The 26,176-nt window shown below is 43.5% G+C and overlaps 2 protein-coding genes across 4 annotated transcripts; both read right to left on the bottom strand.

Moving 5' to 3' along the window:
• spag17 (sperm associated antigen 17) lies at positions 1 to 17,978 on the bottom strand. The gene is made up of 49 exons (XM_037478408.2): positions 17,744 to 17,978; positions 17,170 to 17,310; positions 16,748 to 16,807; positions 16,478 to 16,612; positions 16,166 to 16,334; positions 15,833 to 16,006; positions 15,530 to 15,714; positions 15,270 to 15,416; positions 13,785 to 13,845; positions 13,551 to 13,669; positions 13,103 to 13,300; positions 12,513 to 12,611; positions 12,164 to 12,314; positions 11,859 to 12,068; positions 11,705 to 11,742; positions 11,470 to 11,586; positions 11,210 to 11,364; positions 10,957 to 11,066; positions 10,799 to 10,869; positions 10,264 to 10,515; positions 9,995 to 10,109; positions 9,691 to 9,825; positions 9,079 to 9,189; positions 8,854 to 8,927; positions 8,304 to 8,412; positions 7,864 to 8,015; positions 7,627 to 7,741; positions 7,333 to 7,487; positions 6,952 to 7,096; positions 6,330 to 6,802; positions 6,023 to 6,208; positions 5,753 to 5,889; positions 5,470 to 5,600; positions 5,141 to 5,274; positions 4,862 to 5,050; positions 4,323 to 4,436; positions 4,108 to 4,159; positions 3,910 to 4,000; positions 3,777 to 3,827; positions 3,005 to 3,098; positions 2,766 to 2,871; positions 2,534 to 2,573; positions 2,322 to 2,401; positions 1,835 to 1,971; positions 1,314 to 1,492; positions 1,028 to 1,088; positions 767 to 914; positions 185 to 339; positions 1 to 109 (listed from the first exon to the last, which is right to left on the bottom strand). The coding sequence occupies exons 1-48, from the start codon at positions 17,846 to 17,848 to the stop codon at positions 206 to 208; spliced, it is 6,345 nt and encodes a 2,114-aa protein (XP_037334305.2). The 5' UTR covers positions 17,849 to 17,978; the 3' UTR covers positions 1 to 109; positions 185 to 205.
• A 3,806-nt stretch (positions 17,979 to 21,784) lies between these two features.
• LOC119222714 (DNA damage-inducible transcript 4-like protein) lies at positions 21,785 to 24,225 on the bottom strand. 3 transcript variants are annotated; one of them, XM_037479552.2, is made up of 3 exons: positions 24,111 to 24,225; positions 23,657 to 23,904; positions 21,785 to 23,126 (listed from the first exon to the last, which is right to left on the bottom strand). In XM_037479552.2, exons 2-3 carry the CDS (start codon positions 23,745 to 23,747, stop codon positions 22,636 to 22,638), a joined length of 582 nt encoding a protein of 193 aa, XP_037335449.2. In that variant the 5' UTR covers positions 23,748 to 23,904; positions 24,111 to 24,225; the 3' UTR covers positions 21,785 to 22,635. The 3 variants fall into 3 exon arrangements, with proteins under 3 accessions (XP_037335449.2, XP_037335451.2, XP_037335450.2); XM_037479554.2 differs by having other exon boundaries at positions 23,657 to 23,811; positions 24,111 to 24,223; XM_037479553.2 differs by having other exon boundaries at positions 23,657 to 23,975; positions 24,111 to 24,209.
• Positions 24,226 to 26,176: the final 1,951 nt, after the last annotated feature.

Here is a 26,176-nt window from a genome sequence, read left to right as displayed (position 1 = left end):
TCTATTTTTATTTTATTTGTATTTATTTATTTATTTTTGTGCAATAACAGAGTGATGTGATAGCTGACAAGGAACTGTGGAGCCTGAGGGCTGCTGCATTTAAGATCTCCTGAAATGTACAAACAAAAGCTTGCCTCAGATACTTCTATCCACATGAGACATGTCTACAGAACAAGATACTGACCCTGGTTGGATGAAGGACCAGTCAGAAGGGTGACAGGTGTTCTGTGGTACCAGCGGTCTTGGTCGGAGATCGTTGACGAACCCTGGAGGTTTTCTTTTTGTGTGCGCCGATGTGGCCCTTAAGCCATATGTCGTACAAGCTCTCAGGAAGGACGGGTGATATTGTTAAAGAACAACCACACCCCTGTACATTCCCATCTAAAGTCCTGCAGGCTGGATGAGCATCACATTAGAAGCCCCATGGTCCTCAATAACACATTAATTCATTCACTGTTTCCTTCCTCTGAGGAAATTGAATTAGCTCTATTATGTCACCCGGTTGATAATGTGCCGGACACACAAGTGTATTTAAAAAAATCTGAAAACAAAGCTTGAAAATGAGACAGACCACATTGAATTATACTCAAAATTGGTTTCATGAAGTGCACATTTTCACGTCACTATTTTGTAGGTCAATGCAAACTAGCTTAATACCAGGCGATCTGGGTCATATCCTCGCTATGTATTATTAGAATTCCTTTCTTCTCTGAACCAATACTAAATACCAAAATATAAGGCTTTTTCGATGTGCTCAAAAGGATATTAGCCGTGACAGGCAGGTAGAGGATGTCCGTCTCTGTGCGAATGACAATGTCCTGGGAGACGTTGTTCTTCGGCCCCTCTTCTCCTGCTCGGACTGCGCACATGGCAAACAGCTGAACCTGCAGCTCGACATGCAATCCTGCAGCCACCTATGACCCAGACGCACAGCATGTGTACGTTTTCAACACTAATGGCGGGATTATAACTTTTAGTAACTGAACTTGGATATGCATTTAATTATTACATCCAGACGAGAACTTACAGGCCCAGGTGTGTAGATGACCCGGAGGCCCGTAGCAGCAGGAGGCTGTTTCACATGGAACCTTGTAGCGAGACGGAGTGAAACCAAACCACAAATAGTCATACATCGGTTTTCCCATTGGACATGAAGGTGACCCACCTAAGAAGACATTTATTTCCGACATTTGAAACCGGTTGAAAAGCTGCAACTAAAGTCAAACGAGGTTTTCATTATGTCCTCGTTTCAGAGCCTACATTTCGCATTACTTTTGTCCACCCTTTCATCCCCCCATATTCTGATGTTTTACCTGCAGGTGTCCACACCCACGTTCTTCATCACCACGTTAATGGCAGAAGAGGTGCCCTCCTGCACTGTGCCAAAGTCAACACTGGATGGGAGCAGCTGAAATCCCCTCGCCATGACACTTGGATCAGTCAGGGAAATGGTTCGACACCTCCTCCTCACTGGCCCCTCCACTGCCAGGAACTTCAATTAAAAAAGTGATGTGTGAATGCATGTGTGAACAGGTTGTGTGGCAGACAGTGGTAGAGAGAAGCGTGTATACAGGTGGGTATTTGATATTACTGCGTATTCAAATTGCTGGGTATTCAGGGCCTAATGCTGTGCAGAAACACAGTGAAGTACTAGAATTCTTCAAGCATGCACTGTGCATCACCACCACTAGGTGTAACTTTTTGACTTTAAAAAAACCAGAGGACATCTTGAACCAACAAACATTTCTACAGTGTACAGAACAGCTTTAGACAGAAATAAAAAAATAAACCATATGCTGAATGGATCTAAGTGTTAAGTTCCAGGCCTGGCTACCTGTTGATTTGGCACGCTGCAAGGTTTAGAGCCGAGGATAGAGGCAGGTAGTCTGACTTTAGTCCTCCTGGGCTTTCCAGTCACATCCACCAGAACAGACTTCCATTGCCCAGTTGAACCCCTCAGACTGCTTCCACCTAGCACAAACACACACAAAGACACAGTCATTCGTCCTTTCGTGGCATTGAACGTGCTCAGCGGACCTGACCTACATAACAAGTTATCTGGAAATCAATGACTGAGAATCACATACATTTTTTAGGGACCAACCCTCCCAAGCAAACCAGAAGAGTAGGTTTAGTAGGTACTGGGTTTTTTTTAGGCTGTGATGTCCAATAAATGATACGGGTTAATGTTGTCACTTGCTTGATGGTGCTTTAAATAGATTCAAAACTATGGCCTCAAAATGTCCCTGCGATATTCACATTAGTTCCTGATTAGGGAATTCATTTTAATATAAAACAGGAGAAAAAGATGGGGAACAAACCGGCAGTCTGAGGCGGGGGGGTTGTCTGCCTTTTTTCAAGCATCCTGTCACTTCTTTGTGCGTTACAAAGAGCAGAACCCCTGGAGAGGGCAGGGTGTATTTATGAGCAAATGTGATCACTTAGGCAAGAAAATTCAGTTAAAATAATGGTTTTGACTCGGGGAAAAATACAGGAGGGAAAAAAAAATAGTTCTCAACATCATCTTTATTACCTTGCCGATTGAGAGGGTGTTGGGTTTAAGGGCTGTGGGGCTGCAGTTGCAAACAAAAATACAGAATATTATACATTATGCATATTTGAAGGATGTCATGCACCCCTACAGTTGCTTTAAAATGTTGTTCCACTTATCCCCGGGTTTCTCTGTACCGATTCCCAACAGGACGTCTCTAAAGTTGAGTTTCTTTTAGCAGCTCCAAGTGAATCTTGACAGAATGAGAACTTACTCTTCTCTGGTGAGGCGTCTTTCAGGAAAGTCTCTGCGCTGCCGGACTTTGCAGGGAGATCCATGTCTGAACTCCTCATGTCGGCCATTTGATGCTGTAGCAGATTCTAAAAAACAAGCAACGGTGATGTGCAAGTAAGTCGTATCAGAAATGGGGACGTTTTTTTTTACAATGATATTAAATAAATTTCAGAAAATACATTCAGATGTATAGTAAATTGAAGTGAAACCATGCAGTACCTGATATAATTGGATATTTTCTGGCTGGAAAAAAGGAACAACAGTCTTCTTCCTCAGAGCCTCCCAATAAGCCCGTTCTTCACGTATCTCATGCCTGAAGCACACAAATAAATGGCTAGTTGATAGTCCCATCATTTCCCTACTATTGCCCTAAAGACACCAACACCCTTTTAGTTGTAATGCAGAAGCTGCCTATATTTTCGCTCACAATTTTTGAAATGAGAATAACTGCCGCTGCTATGCAGAAGATGAAAGCTACAAGCCTTTTACACCATTAACTCACACCAATGTGACCAACAAATGTGGGCTGTGTGACTGGTGGGGAGAGTCACATTGGTGACTGGTAGTTTTTTGGTCAGGATGCGGGAAACGCGTCCTCCTCAATATTTTGGACACATGTTCCCCCCCCTACACAAACCATAAAACACTTGAGAAAACAGAAGACTAAATCATGCCTACACGCTGACCCAACAGGCAGAACATTAAATGAGAACTTTTTGTCAACATGGAAGTGAATAAATGAAAGCATTACAGAGTGCTTTAGAGCCGAAGTTATGAGATAACACAAGTTATCAACAGCTGCCTGGATTTTGTGTTTTCCTTAATCAGGACTTTTCCACCATATATAGTATGACTTGTCAAACAACTCAGTTCAAATATTATCTTGTTAGGATGTAACAGTAAAAACTACTTGTGAAGATACTTGATGTCAAGAGGAGACGTGAGGTCTTCACACAGAATCACAAACTTGTGCAAGAACCTAAGTATTTACCTGTACTGTGTAAACCATTCATTCCATTTTGACTCCTTTCCAGCAGTAAAACTAGATAAGAGAATAGTTTAGGAGGAAATTAATAAATTGTTATTACATCATCTATTCATGCATGCCATTTAAATCTCCGAACCTGTCACTCGCTAATGTGGCGGCGTCTTCTGAAGCATTGGACTGCTCCATTGGGTCTCTGACTCCTTGGCTGTACAGACTGCCTATGTCCACTGTGGATGCACTCAGAAGGAATTGGAACATTTTCTTAAGTGTTCTAAACCCGTCATCACTTGAAAACAACCACTATTGTCTTCATTCAGTAAAACAAGTTACCCACCTGGAGTCCTCTTGTCAAAGATGTGAACTGCATCCTCTTCTTCTGCAAAAGACTTAAAATTACAGAAAGAATAATACAACATTAATTTTTCTATTTCAGTATGCAGCAGGGTAAGCATTCTGATAACAATTGTCCGTTGTATCATATCAGTCAAAGAGATCTGGCAATATACCAGTAGTGCTTCATACTGTCTGTGTGTGTGTGTGTGTGCTGACCAGGACCAAGTTCAGCAGATTGCTGGCCTGACCACTCTCCTCCTGAGAGCGAGGGTCTTTGACTTCCATCTGCTCTGATAGCTCCTCCCTCACCATCAGACTCTCGATGTATTCCTGCAATCAAAGCTCTCAACATTTGTCGGCCTCTCCGCAAAACGTGATGTCACGCTAAAAGCAGACTACACACCGCATTACATCAACCTTTCACAGCACGTATAACGAATAGCCCAGCGAGAGGTTTCAGTGCCAACAATCCCATTCCCACCACGGTTGAGGCTTTGTTGAATGGTTGGTCCTGAATACGAGCTGTTTGAGGGAATTTGCCTCAGTATTCAAACTTAGAGCACTAATGCGTGCTTTATCAAAAGTAAAATGGAAATAATGAAATCAGTAAAAACTTTATTCTGAATGTTTTATCACCAATTGTATCACTTGGGATCAATATCCATCTGTCTCTAAATCTCATTATATTGTTTGTAGCAAAACCTATGACCGCCTGGCACCGAGCCATGTGACCACAGACATGTGTTTGTTTTTACCTTCAGTCGAGTGTCAATGGTATTCCTGAGCCAGGTGGTGAATGGTCGGTGCTGGTGCAGTTCCCTCAATTCCAGGCCTTCAGGGCACCCTCGGAGAGGTTGTCGCTGTGCCTCAGAACCTCTGTACAGGTCCATTAGGGTCAAACCTCGTCCCATGTCAGCACCAAATGGACGGCCTGGGCTCTTCTCCTGCCATAGAGGGAAAGGGAGAGGGTGGAACATGTTGCCGTTTGGCCCTGAGTGGACTTGTGCAACATGTGTATTTGTTTGCACCTGTACCTCTACTCTAGGGAAGTCATGCCAGGTGCGGTTTTGGAGGTTGGGCGGGGTAAAGTCCGGGTTCTGTTTCCCTAGCAACCACTGGGACCACACGCTGCGGTGGCTGGGCTTCAAGATGGTGATGCCAAACTCATCTGAAACAGTCAAATATGTCACATTATTCTCTGGAGATTTAGACAGCTTCCCCCGCCTTTGTTCCTCTATTGACAGAGGATAGATAGAAAACAAATCCCTAAACTAAAAGTTAAATAACTACATAGAATAGGAAATTATTATGCTTTTAATTTAAATATGGCTAAATAAAATAATGAAAACAATTAGCAGGGCACCTTGTGTGTCCGGCAGTGGTTCTTTCAGCACTGCTATGGTCTGGTCGGAATATGCCTGGTAAAGCAGTTCCTCTACAGCTTGGGAGCTCAGTAGTTCACTACCTGAGCCATCCTCGTGCACCACAAACAGCCTGGAACACAAGATGATGTGCACAAAATGTTGTCTCACTACTAATGACTTTGTAATCATGCAGCAACATTAGAGGGAAGAAAATACAGCTCACACAAAATGTTCTAATAAATTAAAGACAAATGAATAGTGGAATAATAGACATAAGCCCACCTGGGAAAATGCTCTCTGTGTTTTACATTCATCTCAGCCATTTCTCTGTCTTCTTCCTCTGGCTCCTCCTCATTCTGTGTAAGTGGGCTCGGAGCGGGGCTGCAGTTCAACACCGATAACTCTCCATCTTCCATCACCTGTGAATATTGAATGGATAATATGATTCCCTGATAACGAGTGACATTTCATAATGACTCCATGTGCCTTTGGTTCTTTGATCGATGTTCTCCAAATCCCCTTACAACACCAGCTCTTGACTATAATCCACACCTGGAAGTGGTTCCCGTGGGGGTCTGTAATGTCACAGGCCACTGCGTCTGTGTGGCTCATGGTGTAGCTCCCTGGTTGGTTTGGTGGAGTGCGACCCTTTGGACTTGGGGTTAAGAGGGAGTCAGACGAGTACACACACTTGCCATCACTTTGGATGTGTAGGAGGCCCACACTGGATGGGAGCACCTTGGATGTACAGGGACACACACACACACACACACACACACACACACAAACACGTTTGTATTCATCCTCACGTCACTTATAAAACGCAGATATATGACCCCCCCCCCACACACACACACACCTGATAGGCTCCTTGGTTGTTCCCAGTGACGACAGTTCCGTCGGCTAGAAAGACGTGAGCGACGTGTTGTTTGGGGTACATCACCACTGTGGGGCAGCCCTCCTTCTCCACCAACACCACCCGCTCCCCGGTGGACACACTCCCCTTACGGCTTGCACGTGCACCCCTCTTAGCATTCTGAGCCGAGGTTTCTTCCGCGACCACGCTCTCCTGACCACTCTTAAATACACCGTGTTCTCCTTCCCAACACACATGCTCACACACACGGTCCTCTGGATGAGCATGTCCGGTACACTCGTTATCACACGCTTCCCCTTTCCTGTCCTCGCCTATCTCCACCGCACTGTCACAAATATCCTCTGAGTGCACAGTGTCGGTATTGCTGTCCACACAGCAGGTGACACACACACACTCAGTGCTGCCGCATGCGCATTCAGAAGGTGATTTGAAGGTCACACTCTCAGGCTGCTCCCCTGGAAAGTTAACAGACACAAAGGTCAGATCAAATAATTCCACTTAGTTCAAAGTGTATGTTTTTGCTACGTTACTTAATGTACCGATGTTGTTCTCTGTTTGCTGTATGTGCATTTGCCATAATGTGTATGCACTGTTTGCTGGTCACCTGTGTGAAGCAGTAAATGTTGCAGTGTGCTTGGTGGTCTGTCTTGGTAGAAACTTGTGATCCTGGTTCCATCTGCATGTTCTACAATTTGGGATCCATCCAGGTGCTGGACAGAAACCATCCGATCCTCCCTGCTCAGCATCACCTGACACGGTAGAGCATTTCGAGATAAAGCTGAAAGGGCTCCTCCCAGCGAGAACAAGCATTTTAAGAATTACACAAATTCCCCCCTTTTCAGACTATCACAACACTTGAGACACTCAAAAACATTTGGAACGTTAACATCAAAATAACATTGGGAAAACCCCGGATTAATCAACACGACTACAATGGAGACAACTGGTAACCTGTTGACAGTCGGGAGCAACACTGCACTCTGACCTCATGGGTGATGGGGTCAGTCGCCTTGAAGGCCAGAAGAGGCTCGGCGGGTATGGGTTTGTGTGTGGTCCCCACAGTGTGGATGCGAGCTCCAGATGGAGTCGTCGTTAACCAACACCCTTTCTTAATATCAGGCTGCTTCTCTAAGCTCTGCTCTGTATATACACACACACACACACACACACACAACATACAAAGGCAGTTTGACCCTGTGTCATTGAAAGCAATAATAATTGTCCTCGCAGCAGCATCATGTTCATTGTTGTTTTGCATTCACTGGTGCTGCACTCTGACCTTTCTTTTTGTCCTCAGACTCTTGAGAGCTGTTTTCCTCCTCAACCTCAGAGTCGGGAACCCACACCGGACCAGAATCATGGCTGAAACTCACTGAGCCATCTGCAAACAGAACCTGCAGTGCACATGTCATTTATACGCCATACTAGCATTAGATCCCCTTTAATTAAAGTAAAAAGTCACAACTTGCTGTAATCTGTGCCTTTATATAATAATGTGTGTGTGCAGAACATTTACCTCTGTGGACCCGTCTCTCATATATCGGATCACAGCTCCCTGGCCCGTGATAACACGGGACAGTTCTTTGGAGAGGGAAGGGTCCTGAGGCTGACCCACACCTCCCCTACCATGAAGAGGAAAGCCTTGTTTCACCAACATAGCCTGCTCATCTGAGGACGCACAAAAGTAGTGGAATAAATGTTTGAAAATGAGTCAATGGTGGGAACAAAAGCTGACATATATAGCAAAGAGGGCCTTTTCATTTCTTCCTCCGTAGATTCTAAACAAAGGGGCAATGTCCTCTATGAGTGTGGGAGATGTACAAATCTTGGGCCATTTCAGTTGATTGTTACTGCCCCCGCATAGCAACGCATGAAGCTTTGTTAAACTGCACTTGTGAAGATAGACCCACACACACACTTGTGGATGATACATTCCTGAGAAAGTGCATCACTGACCTTGGGCATCTTCACGCAGAAATTGCAGCAGCAGCCCATTAGGAACAGACATGTTGAGACTGTTGAATGGACTCGATATCGATGCTGGCTGGCCTTCACTCACCTCAGACTTCACACGACCATACACACAGAAATGAACACGAACAAACTGTATGAGCAATGCAGTAATGACAGGAATACAATCATCACCAGATGAAAAGATGGTTTTCACTACTTCGTATTGAGGTTTCAGAGGATTTTGACAATTCTTTTTATGATCACAATGTACAGTAAGTGAGTATGTACACATTTAGAGCAATGGAGCACTATTTAAATGAAATCAAGACGAGGTATTAGTAATACTAAACAGATTAAGTAATCGTATCATCACAATCCATAAAACAAAATGTGTGCAATAAAGGCGGAATAACTCCAGAAACCATTATAACGAATGTCATTACCTACTAACAATAGTTTAATACTTAGTGTAGAAACCATTCATTGAATATTCCCTTTCCCCTGTGTAGTCTATGATGCATTTATGTGCGTATGTGGGATCCGGGTTTGTCACCTTGGAGCGCTGGGTAGAAGAGGAACGAGGGGCGGGGGTCACTAGGGGCCCTTGTGTGGTTTCCGAGGGACTCACTAGCACGTCACAAAACAGAACCACAGTAAAACCTCCTGCACTGGGAATACATTTATGGAGTTTTCAACTCGCTACAAAAATTGTAGTCAAATTGATACATTTTAAATACACATTAATATTGACAAAACTTGCGTGTAATAAGTGCAACACCTCTGTATTCTCCTTGGGGACCATAGAAACTATATGAGAGGCGGATTCCGTTGTCCAACACTGCAGAGAGGGAGCCCTGCTTTACTCTTTTTATCTCCACGGGCTCCGACACTGAAGAGGACACACACACAAGCACTCGGGGTGTTTCAAAATGTGAAATCAAGTTACAGTTTCAGAAAGCATGCAACAGCATTGAGAGAGAAACTTCATTATAATGTGGCATGGTTGTCATTAACACTGAGGAATAAAGAAGGATGGGATAAAAGAATCCTGAAATTATAAAACGTGCTGGGAAATTTGGAGGAAATCAAATATCACTATATTTCTAGATGAACCTCTCGATATTGATATTCCAACAATGTTATAAGGTTGATCACTGCTGCTTTCATGAAGATATTCACAATGATATTTCAGGTAATCCTCTGTATCGTTGATATAATGACTGAGCTATAAAATGACATCACCTTACTGTAATGCAGCCTTTGAAACCTTGAATAGACACTTGTAATATTTAGTCTTTATTTCAATATTGACAATAAACAAATAAATTTCCTAGTTCTACAGGGTGATGCTAAATATAAAAAATATCTGTAGTATGATCAGCACTTTTACCTTTCAAATCTTCTTTTCTTCCAGTGGTATTACTGTCTTGGGACTGAGGAAGAGGATTTTCTGAAACAACTTGATTGATGTGGGTGCAGAAATGATGGCCATCCTTCTTCACCGCTACTTTCATTAGGCTGGAACCTGGATTGACAACAATAAAGAACCAGCTCATGTGGAAAATCCCCACTAGGTATCAGTAAGGAATAACTCTTTGCTTTTTTTGAACAGTGTCAATTAAACCTAGACTTTCCCATTTTCGCAGCAAATATGTGTTGTGGCTTAAACGCTTTCCACAAACTTCTCTTAATACCTTCCACATAGCTGACATTCTCCACAGTGATGTGTCCTCCATCTGAAGGGTAAAGGTACTGGCAACGACCCGACACATGGATCAACTTTCCCGCCATTCTGTAACCTGTGAAATGCTTCTCAAGGCAATAAAACATACACACACACACACACACACTGTTACTATCATGATTTTGCTCTTTAAATCAAATGTTAAGTGTGCAGGTAATAGATTGGTGGTATAGGAAACTGTATACTGCATTTAGCCTGATTTAGTCTGTATGCCCTCACATTGAAGGCTGTTTGGTGCAGTTCGTCGTTTTCCCTCACGGGGAGTGCTGGGGTAGTAATGGACTTTGTGGGATTCTTGGCTGAGCTCACACCCCTCTCTGCTGCGCTCTTCCGGGGGCTAGAAGGTTTACTCTTCTTGTCGTCAGTCGACACGGGCTCTTCCTTTCGCTGCTTGCTTTTCAGAGCATTGTCCTTCTTCAATTTCTTGGCCATCTCCTCCTCTTTTAGCCGCTCCTGCTCCAACTTCCAGGCCTGCGAAGTCATGCATAAATGAATCCAGCACGTGGGTCAGCTGGGATGAGCTACCCCCCCCCACCTCCACAACCATCTAGGCATAGGAAGTTGAAAAGTAGATGATGGTTGGATGCTTTAACTGGTTCGCTCTTTAAAACGCGCTAGATTACGAGATTCTATAACAACTGATAGAAACTCAATCACGATAAAAAGGGGTCAGGTTTAATTTAGCAGATTTCTGGAAGGGATCCAAAGAGTTACTGCACTGCTGCTGAAAGGCCAGAAGCAAGTCTGTACTCACTTTTAGGGAGCCTTTTCTGATTACTGGCTCCAGAACGCCCCCCTCTTCTGTACAATCTGTTGCCTTTTCTTCTAATCCAGGAAGAAAACCAGAATTGTAATTCTTCGGTTGTAATTAGACTGACATTGATGGAGACTTTTGTTGACAAGCCACAGTACCTTTTGGAGCCAGCGTAAGGCCGAGATCTCTGAGTTGCATTGCCTCTCTCTTTAATTCTTCCTCTTTGGTCCAGTCTGAAATGTTATCTGCCACGTGTTCCAGGTACTTCCTATCCAAAGATAACAAGGACATTGCAAGATTATATATGCTAACATATACGCTTCTATTTTGGCTTTCTCACATATACAAAATAGATTACTATTCATGTCCTGTGAGAAAGAAATGCCTGAAATTTTGGACTTGCATTCTGACCTGAATTTGACATCAGTATGGAGGGTTACGTCCCAGTATTCCTTGCACTGGCGATTAGTGCTCATTGGATTGTGACAAAAAATATACAGGATGTTGTTATGACTTCCTCTGAAAGTGTCCATGCAGCGGTATTCTTCTGATGCTGACTGGAGTACCTACAAATAAAAAATAACAGGAAATATGCCTTGAATTTGCATTTTTAGGTGGAAAAATGTTGGCAGGGTGTTTTAACCTTAAAAAGACAAGATTAGACAGGTCACCTGAGGGAAGATGGAGGCACTGTGGTGCTCCGTATAGTGCCAATCAAACAGAGATCTCAGCCGACTACTCTGAATGTCACTCAAGTCCGGCTGGCAACAGACTCTCCCCGTCATCTGCTAGAGAAGGGAAAAATCTGACTTCTTTACAGGGAGAAAAATCTGAACAAGAGTTCTTTCTTATTTTGTTGGAGCATAAATAAATGAGAGTAGCTGCGGTGGTATGGACAAACAATACCTCGGTGTTATCGGGATCTTCAGTGACAAATGTCGGTCCTACAGTTGAAAAGAAATGATGAGGTCTCACATAGAGTCGGGAGAAGCAATCGAGCTTCTTAAATAGGTTTCACTGCATATTATACTTTAGTAAATGAACTAATGTAGTAACAGACCTTCAGTTCGTAGCGTACGCTGCTGTTTAGCGTAGGATAGCGGGCTGTCCCAGGGGATTACTGGGGGGGTCTGCTGCTCTGCTGGGGTCAGTGCTCCCACGGGTCCAGGAGCATCCTGCAGTACACCGTTTGGGTCTGGCCGGGTCAGTGGCATACTCTCCAACACGCTCTGATGAATCAAGCGCTCAACCTCCGGCCACCGAACAATTTCTGTGGGATTTCATGACATCATGATATTGAAAAAAACAAGTTCATCTACATCAGGCACGAAAATACACGAAAATACTGAGTAGCTGCTTTCAGACCATCTGTGCAGTAGTGTTGTAGCTGCTGTTTGATTGCCATCCAGCAGGAGTTGTTGTCTCTTGGGCGAGCCACGGACTGGATCAGCGCCCACACAGGAGACCTCCTCATCATGGACAGCTCCACCTCTGCTGGATCAAAACCCTGGACCGCCTATGAGGGTCACATGTATACGGCACACACACACACACACACAGTATATAAACACATATCAAATAACTGTATGGTCAGAATGGGATCAATATTACAAAATTGTGGAACTATTAACTACTATTTGGAACCATGGAGGCCAATTGCACATGCAAGACAAATAAAAAACAAATCATGAACAATTTAAAAAAAACGTCTTGCCCCAATATGCCTCAAGCGCATTGCCATCTTATCATGGTGTCTGATGACCAGAGGCTGCTTCTTCTGCGTGCCCTCTATTCCACACTGCTCCTCTAGCCTCTAACAGAAAAAGAGAGAGTAACCACAAGTCAAAGGCTTTCAGTACAGTAAATGTTGAATTTTTCTTTCATAAGTCTTCATGGTAGGAAAATTATATACTGTGCGAGACCATGAGCCATCCTGGGAACTCTCAGAGGGAATCAGAGGGGATCTTGATATATTAGTCATGATGCTCTTTTTGGTGGAAAGGATTTGTGAACGTGTGATTGTCCCACAGCAATCCCCCCCCCCCCCCTATTCAGCTAGCATCCATGATCCTTCCTGTTGGGACCTGAACCTCCGCTGAACAGGCCAAATCTCCGAGACAGACTGCCGCCCTCTAGTGTTGCTTCATGAAACACAAAAATAGCAAAGACACATCCCATTTCCTTACATGCTGTCTCCAAGCACATGTAGGCGAGTATTGACCACCCCTCCCCTCAGGCTTGATAAATATTACATTTTTAGTACATGTAGTATGTTTGTCATCCACCCGCATAGGGCAATTGTACCTTCTTGTGTTCTTCATTCTGTGTAGCTGTCAGCAAACTATTGAACATGTGGCTTCTCTCTGCGTCCGTGTGTGCGAGAGGAAGGAAGCTTTGGAGCATGAAGCCGACGAGCCGATCATCTAACCCGGGACAATCACGTGGTTTGGCCTCAGCCCCACAGGACGGGGTGGATGAAGCCTGCTCTGCTGAAATCACCACCTAAACACACAAATCCAAAGATGGGGTGAGGGAGGGGGCCCAAGTTCCACAACCCAAGGAAAGCCATACTACACAGGCTTTATGGTAAACATGGACCCATCTATCATTTCACCGCAAAAATATCAAGTTTTTGCCAAATCCGAGCTGCAAATATATCACATACATTTTGCTGAAAGATAGTGATGAACCACTTTCAAACCTTGTAAATCTTGGTGTGACCACACACACACACACACACAACTACACACACCTGTTCCAGCATACAGTGCATGATCAGAGGCACCGAGCAGGCTTCAGGGGGAACCAGGTCGAGAAGGTTGCAGTAGTACCGCATGTCCACCTCTGAGGAGAGAGGAGGCCGCTGAGTCTCTGTTCACAAAGGGGAGACGAGAGAAAGAAAGGGAAGTTAGTTTTGCATTCTAGTCATTTAAAAAACGACACACAAGCATGAGCCAAAAACACATGGAAGAAAAGAGGGTCATACCCCGGTCTGCTGGCCTTTCCTCCAGCCCTGATTTCTTTTTGGAGCGTGGCGTTGCCACAATCTGGCCGAAACACACAAAGAAGAAATACTATTTCCGTCAATATCCAGCCACATGATTACGGTTCAATGGGTACCAGGGACGCCCGCTTTGAATGAGGCCAATAAAGACATGATTCAAGTTAAGGAACCAGGCTCCAGAGAGGGACGCAGTTTAATTAGTGTGCTTTTTTGTGTCAGTGTGTGTACAGTGCAGTGTGTGTGTGTGTCTGTGTCTTGTGTGGTCTTTAAAGAGTCAGACCTCCAAACTATCAATTCAATTAGATCTAGTTGCTAAACTTATTTTGCAATAATGGTAATAAACGAGTCTGGCAATACCTGGTGAATACGCAAAAGTCATCATTTGGTGCTTTATTATTTATCTTTCTTTTAAGTATCTCTTTTTACTAACTAGCAGAAACGCATAATGCATCTCACTCCGTCACCGTGTTCAAATCGATATCTGTGAACTGAGGATAAGATGCCTTAACTACAATATACGTAGATACACCGAACTGAAAATAGGGATGGAACTGATAATATCTACAACAGTGACATACAGCCAACAGGGAGCAAACACCTTCAATTATGAAAACAAAGGTACTGCAGTAAGGTGTTTGAGCTCTTGAGCTACGTACACACTAAATGAGATCAATATAGATTGAATCCAAAGCTAATCACTTTCAGCTTTATTAACAAGCATGAGAGAATTCTTTTTATTCTAAAACCTTGCATCAGAATTATTTTTTAATTGTAATTAAGACTTACAGCCTCATGGCTGCACAGGATCTGTCAGGCCACTAAATCCTCCATGCACAAAAGGACGAGGCCACTTATTACAATGTACGGAATCACCAACAAAAGCGCACGCAAGGCTGCAAAACAGCATGGAGCAGTTATTGGTGTCCTTCCCTGGATGTGTTGTGGGGCGACATGATGGTGCAGAAAACAAGCAGGACTATTTCATCCTGCCACGAGGGGGCATTCAAGGACAATGTAGGATGAATGCTGACCTATGTGACAAGATACTTTATGATATTCCACGCTGCATGAAACCCAAATGCAGTTGGGAATAGAATCATGTCCCAATCCTTATAGTAGTGAAGAAATATATGCTACAAATTTTGCTGACAATGGCTTCTAGGAAACTTATGTCTTTGCATCTTGCTTGGAAAAAATAATCCACTGTTGGACTGTTGGTTGGACAAAGCTAGATATGTGAGGAAAGGAAGGAAACGCTCTGTGCCCAAAACCCAGAGATCAATGAATGCAGCCGTTCTCTACAAAGTCGTTGGCATTTTTCACTGACTTTAAAGATTTTAGGAAACAAACAATTAGTGGGTTAATTGACAAACTAGTGGATTCATGAATAATCAAAAACGTACCTTATTTGCAGGCTTGGAGGTCATTTCTACAGACTGGTATGCATGTATGATTGTATAGGTGTACCTCTACAGGCTGTTGATGGGACCCAACAACAGTAGGCACATTGAGGAGTTTTAAGTTGTTCAGGTAGTGCTGATGTTGCCTGCGCCAGTCCAGACAGTCATAGAGGAGATTGGCAACACCATCAAAGATTTGGCTTCCTATCTCCTGCTGGACACAGTGCACCCACATGCAGATTATGATTTAGGTTCTAATCACAAACTAATGTAAAACTGACAGACTTCATGAGAATAGATCCATGAGACAAACGTCTGCCAACTCACCTCAGCTTCGGGGTCCTCTGTGGGGGTCCGAGTCCGGAGATCTGGGACGGAGTAGCTGAGCTGAGCCACATCATGGAGCTTGGAGTTTTGCTGCCCGCTGTCCAAGACTGCTCTCAGACCTGACCAGAATAAATCCACCTTGCCGGCCAGCGTCGCCAGCTCTACACTACGTTGAAGCTTGGCTCCTGGCACAAACAGAGTGAAGGATACTGCAATGTTGACAACTGCCCATGCATAAGGGAACGCCTGGTCAGTTTGAATAAAAGTTAAAGCTATTGACATTGTTCGCTGAGGGCCCTATACCTGCATCCAAAGACAGAGAGGCCTCCTCCCGTCGTTCCTTTAGCGTGTGCTCAGAACACAGTTTAATCACAGTGGCTACATGTACACCAATGGAATCCAGCGCCCCAATCAGGTGGGGCTGGTAGAAGCCCAGCAGCAAGATGTAGTGTTGAGGACCGTCCTGTGGTTCGTCATCTACGCCCAGAAGGACACAACACAACACATGGAGTGAGTTACTGCTCTCTCACACAAAAAAACATTTTATATAAATCAGTGTAAAAGTACAGTAGATGGTAGCCAAAGGGGTATTGTGCATTGGCAGTATTTTCTCACTACTTGAGTCGTTTTTTTTACCGATATACTTTGGAGGCTCAATATTGTCCCTGCGTTTGAGCTTGGTCTTCTTCTTAGAAGGTACCACAGGCGAATGAGCAGTCTTTCCCTTTTTGTCTGAGACTTTGGGCCCGCCTTTCTCTTTGCTCGCAGGGGGAGGATTGGCCTTCGTCTTCTCCTCCTCCTCAGTCTTAAACAGATGTAGACAAAAATTGATACATTTGCAAACAAAGAAATCCCTGATACAATTAAATCAACCCAGCTGTGTGTTCACAAGCTGTATTATCACTACTTCAAAAGATATCTTCAATGCAAAAAATAGTGCAACTGCACCTGAACCTGCTCAGCTTCCCTCCTCTGCTGGTCGTTGGCTTTGATCTGTAGCAGCTGAAACTTCAGTATTTTTGCCATCAAATCACAACCAATTTCCTCTTTAGCATCCAGCAGCAGCTTAGCGCACTCTGTTACCTACAAAAGACCCAAATAGACCTGAACAAAGCCAGCACATAGAAACACATGCACACCAATAACAAAGCACAGGGTTTTGTATTAGACAGTGAAAACACACAGCAATAGTGGAAAAACTCTCATTCCCAAGCTTACCTCATAGAACATGGGGTTCACTTCAGTTTTTTTTGCTCTGGGATTGCCTAGTTCATTTATCTGTTATGATGGCAGAGAGGAGAACATTTTCATTAAAAATTACATTATTGAATTGTACCTACAGTAATTTTTGGTACCTCATTCAGTATATCGGATGACTACAAATAATAGTAGCCAATACAGTGGGAAGGGCGACCAAATACGTAGATTGTTTAAAAAAAAAGAGAAATAGATGATTGTGAATAACGCATTATACAGAATGGGGAAGCACAGGCACATGGAGAGATGACCACATAATGTCAGTTTAGCTTACTAATAAACTACATTCGTTTTTTAGTTTCAGTTAAGTAACAGGTTAGGTTCAGTAGTGACAGCGTGGTATATGTTAATAAACAGATAATAAAAACTTGAACTCCGGATACCTTTGCCAAGGTGCTCTCCCAGGTCAACACGGTGAAAAGTTTGCGTACAGGTTTGTGAGCAGCCAGAGACAGCTCCTGGGTCAGTTCCTCGTCCTCTGGGCTCCCCCCAACCACCAGAGACACGCAGGCTTCCCATGACTCCTGGAAAAGGGCATGACGTCAGCACAGCGACCACGCACACTTTCATTGTTCAAGTCAATAAACACAGGTTGCGTTGATTTAAACCTAAAACCGATTGCTTCCGGTTAAGACGTCTTACCTTCTAAATAAGAGCTCAAAGGTTGAGTGTTTTTAATGCAATTTTTATACTTAAAATTATGGTTACTTACACCGCAGAAAGTATGTTGGGCAGAATATTATCACCGAAAAATGTGGCATTGCAGACGGCACTAAAGTTAGTTCTCTCTATCGTTAACTGAAAGATTTAACACCTCCACAGACATTGTTGCTAGCTACCAGCAACCGGAAGAATCACCTCTACACGTTTCAGTTTGTGTGATGAGAGGAAATATTTACAACAAACGAATTATTCAAGTAACACTGAAGAAATACGTCCGTTAATTAGACAACAAACCTCTTCAAACTGAGCTCTGGTGAGAGCAGCCTCCCAGTTCTTGTTGAAAAGTGTCGCTGCTGGAGGATTCTTGGCTGAGTCCCTTTTAGTTGCTTTCGGTGGCATTTACACTCAGTGATTATACACTTAAATTAAAAGAAAACGTACACATAAGGAATAGTGTAAGAGTTATCAAATTAAGCGAACGTTGGTTCAAAGTAACACGTCAATCGTCGACTAGCGGCGGCAGGTGTTTGTGTTTCCCCTGGCAACCGCATCGGCTCCAGTGTCAAGAAGTAATTTCCTGTAAACGTCAAAACAGAATAATTTCGCTTTAAATAAAATAAATTATTTATTATAAAAACATTAAACTTTTTTTGTTTGTATATATCGAGTATCCCATATCAGTAATGAAATCATTTTTGGAGGTGGCGTATATATTATTTATTTTCTCCGCTAGATGGCAGTACCATGTCTGGAAAAACTCGGTGACTGAAATTCTGCTTGGAAAAACATTCACCCCCAAATATTGCAAACAGTTTGCATATAATTTCATAATTTTACATAAACATAAATAGCACACTGTAAAACCATTCCACAAGGAAATAATCAATACAACTATTTGGAATCAAAATGAACTTTTCCGCTTGTTTCAGTCATTGAATTAAGCACTAGAGAAATAAAAATGGAATGGAATTAAGATGGACAGAAAGTCTGACTCAGTACCCAAATCAGTTAAAATGATATATTTCAAAACTTCAAAAATGATGAAGTGTTGTTTTACAAGATGAGTCCATGTTTTACTTCAAGAAAGTAACATTTTGAATGCTAATTAGGTGGAAGTGGAATCATTTTACATATTCAATTAATGATGATGAAGAGAGAAGCGTGAAAGCGGTCGTGACTACTTTTCTTAGGCGACAATTAAATGAGTTACGACATCACTTAACAATCCTCATTTGATTGGTATTTTATACTATGTTTGTGAAAGACTGTCATTTTTAACGTTACTGTAAAAAAAAAAAAAAATACTAAACCAACTAAATCACTTCCTGTTTTACTTTCAGAGTGTCTGTGCAACCCAGCGGAAAGATTGACAGCGCAGATGCACTTTATCATCAAGGCTCAAACTGGCTGTTTGTTGTATGTGTTTCTGTGAGATTTTCCCAGGCACATACATTTACTGAGTCATTTATAATGTATACCGTGATAGAAGCTTTTTTTTTGGACTATGCAGAACTATCTCAATGAGGTCTATTAAAGCAAGAAAAATAATTGAATGACATTCAGCCACTGTTGACAAAATATCATTGCTAAAGAATGCTTCTTGCTATAGAGCTTGTTCTAAAGAACTTCATGCAAAACGTCTCTGCATTTCCAATCAAGCTGTTTTATCAATAGGAGGGGCCATTGTCATGAAGGGGATTTCACCAAAGCAGCCACCGACGTGCAAACTGCTGCAAATAGCATAGTAACATCTCAAAATACCCTTGTTTTTTTAGGAATACCCTGCGGTAAACATGTGCATCATGTGTCCTTTGGGGCTATTCTGTTCCATTGATGTCGTGTTTAATTTAAGATGACATGTAAAATCAAAACGTTTTTCAGCCTGTAAAATAAAACATTAAATAAGACACCAAATTCCCTGGATGTCCCCGCCTGTACTTTTACGCTATTTTGCACTCATCAGCACAAGGTATCTATGACCACTCGCTGTAACCAATTCTGAATCATGTGCTCGCAAACATTTCAATGCCGAGTTTAGATGATGGGGAGTCAAACTTCTTTCAAATATCAAGTTGATCAACAATCTATAAAGTATAAAACACTGAAATAACTGTGATGGCCGAGATGCTGTGGGGAAAACACACCTAATGGCCGGACGAATCCTCTGTGCTGTCAGATCAAATTCAATATTAAATGCCTATAATGGTGAAAAACAAACTACTCCCATGTCAGGCTGCCCTCAGTGGTAAGGTGTTAAATACTGCTGCTTTCTACTTGGCAATGCAAAGTGGAATTTAAGTTCCACTCACCAACATCACATGGTGCCAGCTCAAACTGCAGCAGCGTCAGAAGAAAGATTTGAATTTCAATTCCGGGAAATTATTGGGTGTAGTGAGCAAAGAGCAAAGAGCGAGCTCTTGTTTACCAGCCACACTTTAATGGGAGTTGAGCCTTTTCTGCATGTGTACTTTACAGACCGCTGTAAAGTCACCATACATGAAAACTACATTTGGATGTCGATTGTAGTTACATGGGCTGTTGGCTTGCTTCATCTCTGGTGTGACGTGAGCATTGGTTCTACCGTTTCACAGGGCAGCAACACACTGAGCACCAGTCCGTTTATGCCACCTGATGCCAAATGGAAACAGTGAATGAATGAACAATGGTCTATTTCCATTATTTTTCAAATTTCTGGACAGATATTTGAAAAGGTACAAAAAAAAAGGCAGGTCTGATGTGATTGACCGGGAATATCCTGTAAACTAACAAACAGAAAACAGATAAACAGATAATCCAAAGGCAAAAAGGATTGTTTACAGAATGCATGCAAATACTACGGAGACGGATAAAACTGTATCTGATCCCACTGGTGGGTCAGAAGGAAACATGGAATCACGGCCACATGGTTCGGGGGAACAAACAGGCCTATCCAGTGACTAAGACGACTCCTGGGGGAGGGACGGGGACTCGAAGCTGGTAAACGTCTGTAGGTTGTCATGGCTCCCCAGTGTGCCGTGTAGGCACTGGGGCAGATACAATCATTGTGCTCAGTGAGATCGGCTCTGCAGCTGTGGCGGTCAAGCACCCGCTTCACAGCGACTGAAACCCACGCCGTGCGACTTAAGATGAATCACGTCGACAGAGCGAGAACCTCAAGTACAGCCAACAGATTCATGGGCTTCGTCGAATGATCTGCTTCAGTACACACAGCATAAGACGTTTATCTAATATACTGTAACGTTGCATTTAAAAAAGATCTTGATATATTTTTAAGGTCTGACAAATTCTCTCAGCTATACATCTGGGTGGCAACACATTCTGCACAACTTAGATATTCATCTATATAGATATTGCATATTCAGCATACTAAAGTAGTATATTCACCACTGATTCTCCACAGACGGGTTGCACTCCCACATATTGTGGGCCCCCGGAGCCAAATGGTATTGCTGACACACATTCGCACAGCTGAGGGAAAGGGGGTCACGCGCAGTCAGGTACACGTGACACTGAGTAAGTGATCACTGGTGCTTTGTCCCACCCCCACAATGACAGCGATGCATCTTGCACAAGATCATGTGCTTCTGGCATTAAGCTACTGTAACCATGGGGCCCGGTCCAATTGTTTGTGCATGAATGAGGTGACAGTAGGACTGGTGAAACCTTTATGCAATCAACATGTGGAACAACCCGGTGTAATTACTTAAAGCCTTAAATCATGCCATAAAAGCACAAAATAACCACACATGTTGCATATTAGTGCCACAATCTTCACTTTGTCAGAATGTCATTTGTGCAGCTGACAAACGGGAGGCTCGCACACAATCACCATGGCAACGGCTCAGTTATAGACTGAGAGAAATGCCACACAAACGGTGCAGGTAATCGCTTACATAAACGGCTTTGGCAGCGGCTACGCATGTGCAATCTTACCTTTTCTCAGCCTCGGTACAAATGGGAATCAATTAAATATTACACGGAATAGAAATAGTGGCAAGAGCAGAAATTTGAATCAGACTCCCAAGCTGGAAATGTTAGTTAGCCAAAAGGAGAGTTCCTATGAATTAGTTATGCAAACAAACGTTACAAAGTGCTTCTACGATGACCGCTGGTGGCCTCCATGACGGCCAGAGGAAAAATCCTTTTGTTACATTAGCCCGGAGGACGCATGACAAACACAGCATTCTGTTGGAGATCTTGTTTTCCCAGTTTAGAAAGCCTGCATTGTACCACTGTTGTCTGCCCACTCCTGGCTCGCAGGCCTGGTCATGGCTCCAGAATATACAAACACAGTCATGTCAGTTCGACTTTGAAGTTGCACTCAAAGTCTTGAAATAAGGTTAGGATTTTTTTTATTGTCCAATCGAGAAGACATTTTCATTCAACGGGAAGTTCAAAAAGAACAGAGGAGCCAAAAGTTACATAAAAACAAATAAGCTTTTACATTTGTATGAACCATCTATTTAATAGTCTCTAAAGGCGCTCTATTGAGACCAAGACCAGGGGAGAGGGGGGGAGGGGGTATATAAAATACAATAAAACATTTACATTCATACGAACAGCTCATAGTGAAGAGAAATGTACAGTTCTGTGACATTTAAGGCATCTGCATTCCCCGATAGTGAGGAACTGACAACTTGACAGCAGCATTTCCACAAGACGTTCAGTCTTAAAACCATCCTCCGCCCCCAAATAACAGCATTACACAACAAGCTACACATGGCCCCCAAAGACGAGATCTCAGCCTCCGCCTCACAGCTGCTGAACGGGAGACAAGCCGATGCACCAACAAAGTGGCTCGTGTCTTTAAAGCGTAGCCCACAGTATGTCCCCTCTCAAACGTGTGGACCACTGTTTTACATTCATCTACCGAACTTACAGTTCCAAAAAGTGTGTTTGAGCAGACAGAATATTACAATTGTGCCAATTAAAAACAAACCAAAACCAAAAACGGGACTAGAAACACTGAACCCAGACCGAGAACTATCAGGCAGTAGGCATACAAGTTATTTGACTTCACATCCCAAGTTCCAAAACTGAATCAACTGGCTACTTGGGAGTAAATCCGACAAATAGCATTGTACAAGTCCACTGTAGAAAACATGACACCACCACAGTGTCATTTACATTCGGGCAGAGGTGAAACCTGATATCACCGCGCTAATCCCCCCCCCCCCCCCCACAGTTCAGCACTCCTCTACCACGGTACCAGCCGAGGAAGAGTACAGTTTTTTCTTGACCAGCCGGAAACCCGGACTCAGTTTGAGTACGTGCCTAAACGTCGGGGCGAAGCAAGTTCCCATGAAAAGGAAGTCCCGCAGGCTGGGCCAGGCGGCGCCGTCCTGCTTGAACACGAGCGTCAGCTCGAACGTGGGCACCACGGTGGCGTCGCAGGCGATGCGCTCCAGCCGCTCGCAGCCCTTGTCCAGCTCCAGGTCCACGTAGAGGACGCAGCCGCGCAGGCCGCAGGGCTCGCAGGACGCCAGCCGCAGGACCTCGCGGGCGATCCGCCGCGTCAGCTTCTCCGGCACCAGCACGGAGGAGCAGTGCAGCGTCGTCTTCTTGGCTCGAGACAGGCAGTCTTCAAACATCTTGGCCAGCTGTCGACAGCTGCGGTCTTCGGCCGCGTCGGCGTTCCCCTGGGGTTCGGCCAAGCAGTGATCCCAGAAGTCCAGTTCTGGGAAAACAACGAAGGCGTTAGAGTTAGGGACCAAGTGTGGTATTTGAACATATATCTGTGAAAAATAAAAAGGCCAACACGCAAAATAATCACATGAGATTTATTCAAACCAAATCAACGGCATGTGATGATGGATTTATTGCGCTTTCACATCCGTTTGCAGTGTGTGGATTAGGAGTGAACACATTGAGGACAAAGAAGGATACACACCCCCAGGCAGTGAAACCCGGGAATAACAACCAATCACAGGAGAAGTTTCAGACAGAAATAAAAAGCGTCCATGTCTCCATCATACGCAGGTTGCTGTTGTGAAGAGAGGCTCAAGGGATGACTTCATCCTGTTGACTTCCCCCTCCTTCTCACCCCTCCCTTCTCCTACACTGCTGCAGCCATGCACCACACAGGGGTAAACAAGCACACCACATGAAGTATCCAGCAGCTAGCTGGTCATCTACACGCGCACACACACACACAAAAAACACAAAAACACACACACACACACAGAGAGAACAATCTGGCACGCCTACCTTTGTCAATGCAAGCCCGGTCATATCTTCGGTCAACCAATTCGGAAATGCATTCGCTGCTCTTGGTCTTCAACGTGCTGGTGGCGACCATGCTGGCGGCGTGGACGTGTCTCCAGGAGTGGGCAGATGTTGTCCAGTGGTCGGAGCAGAGCAGCCTGCAGAGCGACGGAGAGCAGCAGCAGCAGCAGCGTCAGAGCCAGCGGTCGCTTTTTGTTGTTGTTGTTGTTGTTGTTGTTGTTGTTGTACTTCTTTAAGAGACAGGGGGCTCATTGAGATGGATTGGCTCACACGCAGCTGTTCGAATGGGGTAATGTCACCCCTTTAAGAGGAATGGGGTAATGTTAGCATTTAAGAAGACAACGCCCCCCTCACTAAACCCAACGTTAACTTAACGTTACTGTAGCTGTTCATTTTCAAGCTAGCAGCCATTCGCTCCGTATAATAAATGACTTACCTTAAATATTATTTAGTGCAGAATAAGTTAGTTTAGACAGATATAAATGGATACAGCTCTATTTGATTCTCAGACAGAGACACACTGCAGCTGACTAAACTTCTGAGGAGCATTTATATCTTCCTCAACTCAGCTGACCTGAGGGTTTGACCAATCAGAGCGCGCCTGTCCGTAGCCCTTCCCCGATTGGCTGCGAAAGAGCGCTTGAAATAAATAATTTGCCAATACTTGGGGAGAATTTTTGTGTTGCTACTTGGACGAGGTAACGTTCTGGATTAATATAGTCAAGTTATGTCTTTGCTTTGAAATGTGGACTTTTCTTGGAATGAATTGACCTGAACCCTGACAGGATGAAAGTGACTGAAACTAAGCCAAGAATGAGAAACACATCGGACACACTTTTACTCATTATTTTTAATGAAAAATCTTAGTCAGTCTTCTTCGACAATGTTTAACATAGTGTGTTCTGACATGAATATCATCACATCACCTAAAATGCTTTATTTACTAAATATAATTTGTGATATTGTGGATTGCTGAACAAAGCAACATTTGATTTGTGTGTCTATCATACAATTTGTATTTGGTAACGTTTGGACGAACAACCATGTGTTAATAATTTATATGGAAAACCACAAATCCCAAATTAACTTCCTATGCCATAACAAAACATTTTTGAACAACATTGAACGACTACTACATCTCTCAGAGGCTTGATATTATATGGTTATTTTTCCTTCTAATCTATTTTCTATACCAAGTTTCGTACATTCTTGTCAAAGCATGAACAGGACGTTTGACCTAAAGCTTAGAAAACCTCACACTCCAATCCAAGAAGAGCCGGCAAATTATTGCCATTGGAAAAACTATCCCAAAAAACATGAAGCCGGAGAATGAAATCCATACTTGTTTGCGTTCACATCAATTATTTGTAAAATAATCAAAACATCTTTCAAGACAAACGTTGCCTGTCACAAGGAGAGAGTAAGCAGCCGCTCGACGAGTTCTAATTAAATCTTACTGTATTTGTGTGCCTTTGTACATTTGGCAGGTAAAGACTGATCCCAGTTGTCCCGACCAGCAGCACATTGTCCCTCGTCATACACTGTCTCAACTGAGGTTTTCTCCCAGTAACTGGATCTGACCCCTTCAACCCCAGGAATGGAATCCACTGGATGGGGAAGCGCCAGAGAGATAGAGAGAGAGAGGGAGGGAGAGAGAGAGAGAGAGAGAGAGAGAAAGAGAAGGAGAGAGAGAGAGAGAGAGAGAGAGAGAGAGAGAGAGCTAGCTTTCCTCCAGTCACATGGGGATAACTAGATATGCCTCAGAAAAAAAGATCACATGTTTTAGCTGGTGTTCCTGCCTTTGTGGATGCAGACATATGCTGAGTAAAGGGCTGCATAAGCATGACTTTTGTTAGTTATATGCAAAAGGCTGTTATATTTATTTGACTCATTGGAGTTGGAGTTGCAGCTTTAATGTGATCTTTTTTAATCTTTATCAATGTGTCAATAGGAAATGTTAAAATGTTTGTTACGGTAAACTGGAAAACGTTGTTATTAAACTGTGATGAAACAAGAAGAAAATAGTCTCACCGCACGTTTCTTTAATGTCCAGCTCTTATCCCCAGCTCCTCCCATAACAATGCGGGTTAACTGCGTGCGCCGATTGCAGCCAAGTCTGCTGCAGATGCATATCAGACACATTCAATGCACTGAGTTCACAGTTACACGCGAGAGCAACTTTTCGTCCCGATGTGAACGAGTGAAAGACTGCAGCGGAGCCACGCTTTCCAACGACATGATCTCTCGAGAGAAAGTAAAAACGGCGACACAAGTGTGCAGATGGAGAAAGACACAGTCCAGTTTCTGACTGAGAGGTGACCTCTGAACCCTGCACCTTAAGCTCAGGAGGCCTACAGCGCTAACAGCGACCGTCAAGCTCTGTGGAAGATCAATCCCTTCGCTGCTGCCAGTGCTTAAGATGTTTCCCATTCCCACACTGCACTGCATTCTACCTCTATTTTAACTCTGCTTTCGTAAAAATGTGCTCCAGTCACTCTTGCA

Source organism: Pungitius pungitius, chromosome 1, assembly GCF_949316345.1.
Source record: "Pungitius pungitius chromosome 1, fPunPun2.1, whole genome shotgun sequence".
NCBI lineage: Eukaryota > Metazoa > Chordata > Actinopteri > Perciformes > Gasterosteidae > Pungitius > Pungitius pungitius.
The sequence above is the reverse complement of the archived record's forward strand: the minus strand, read 5'-3'. Positions and strand labels throughout refer to the sequence as shown.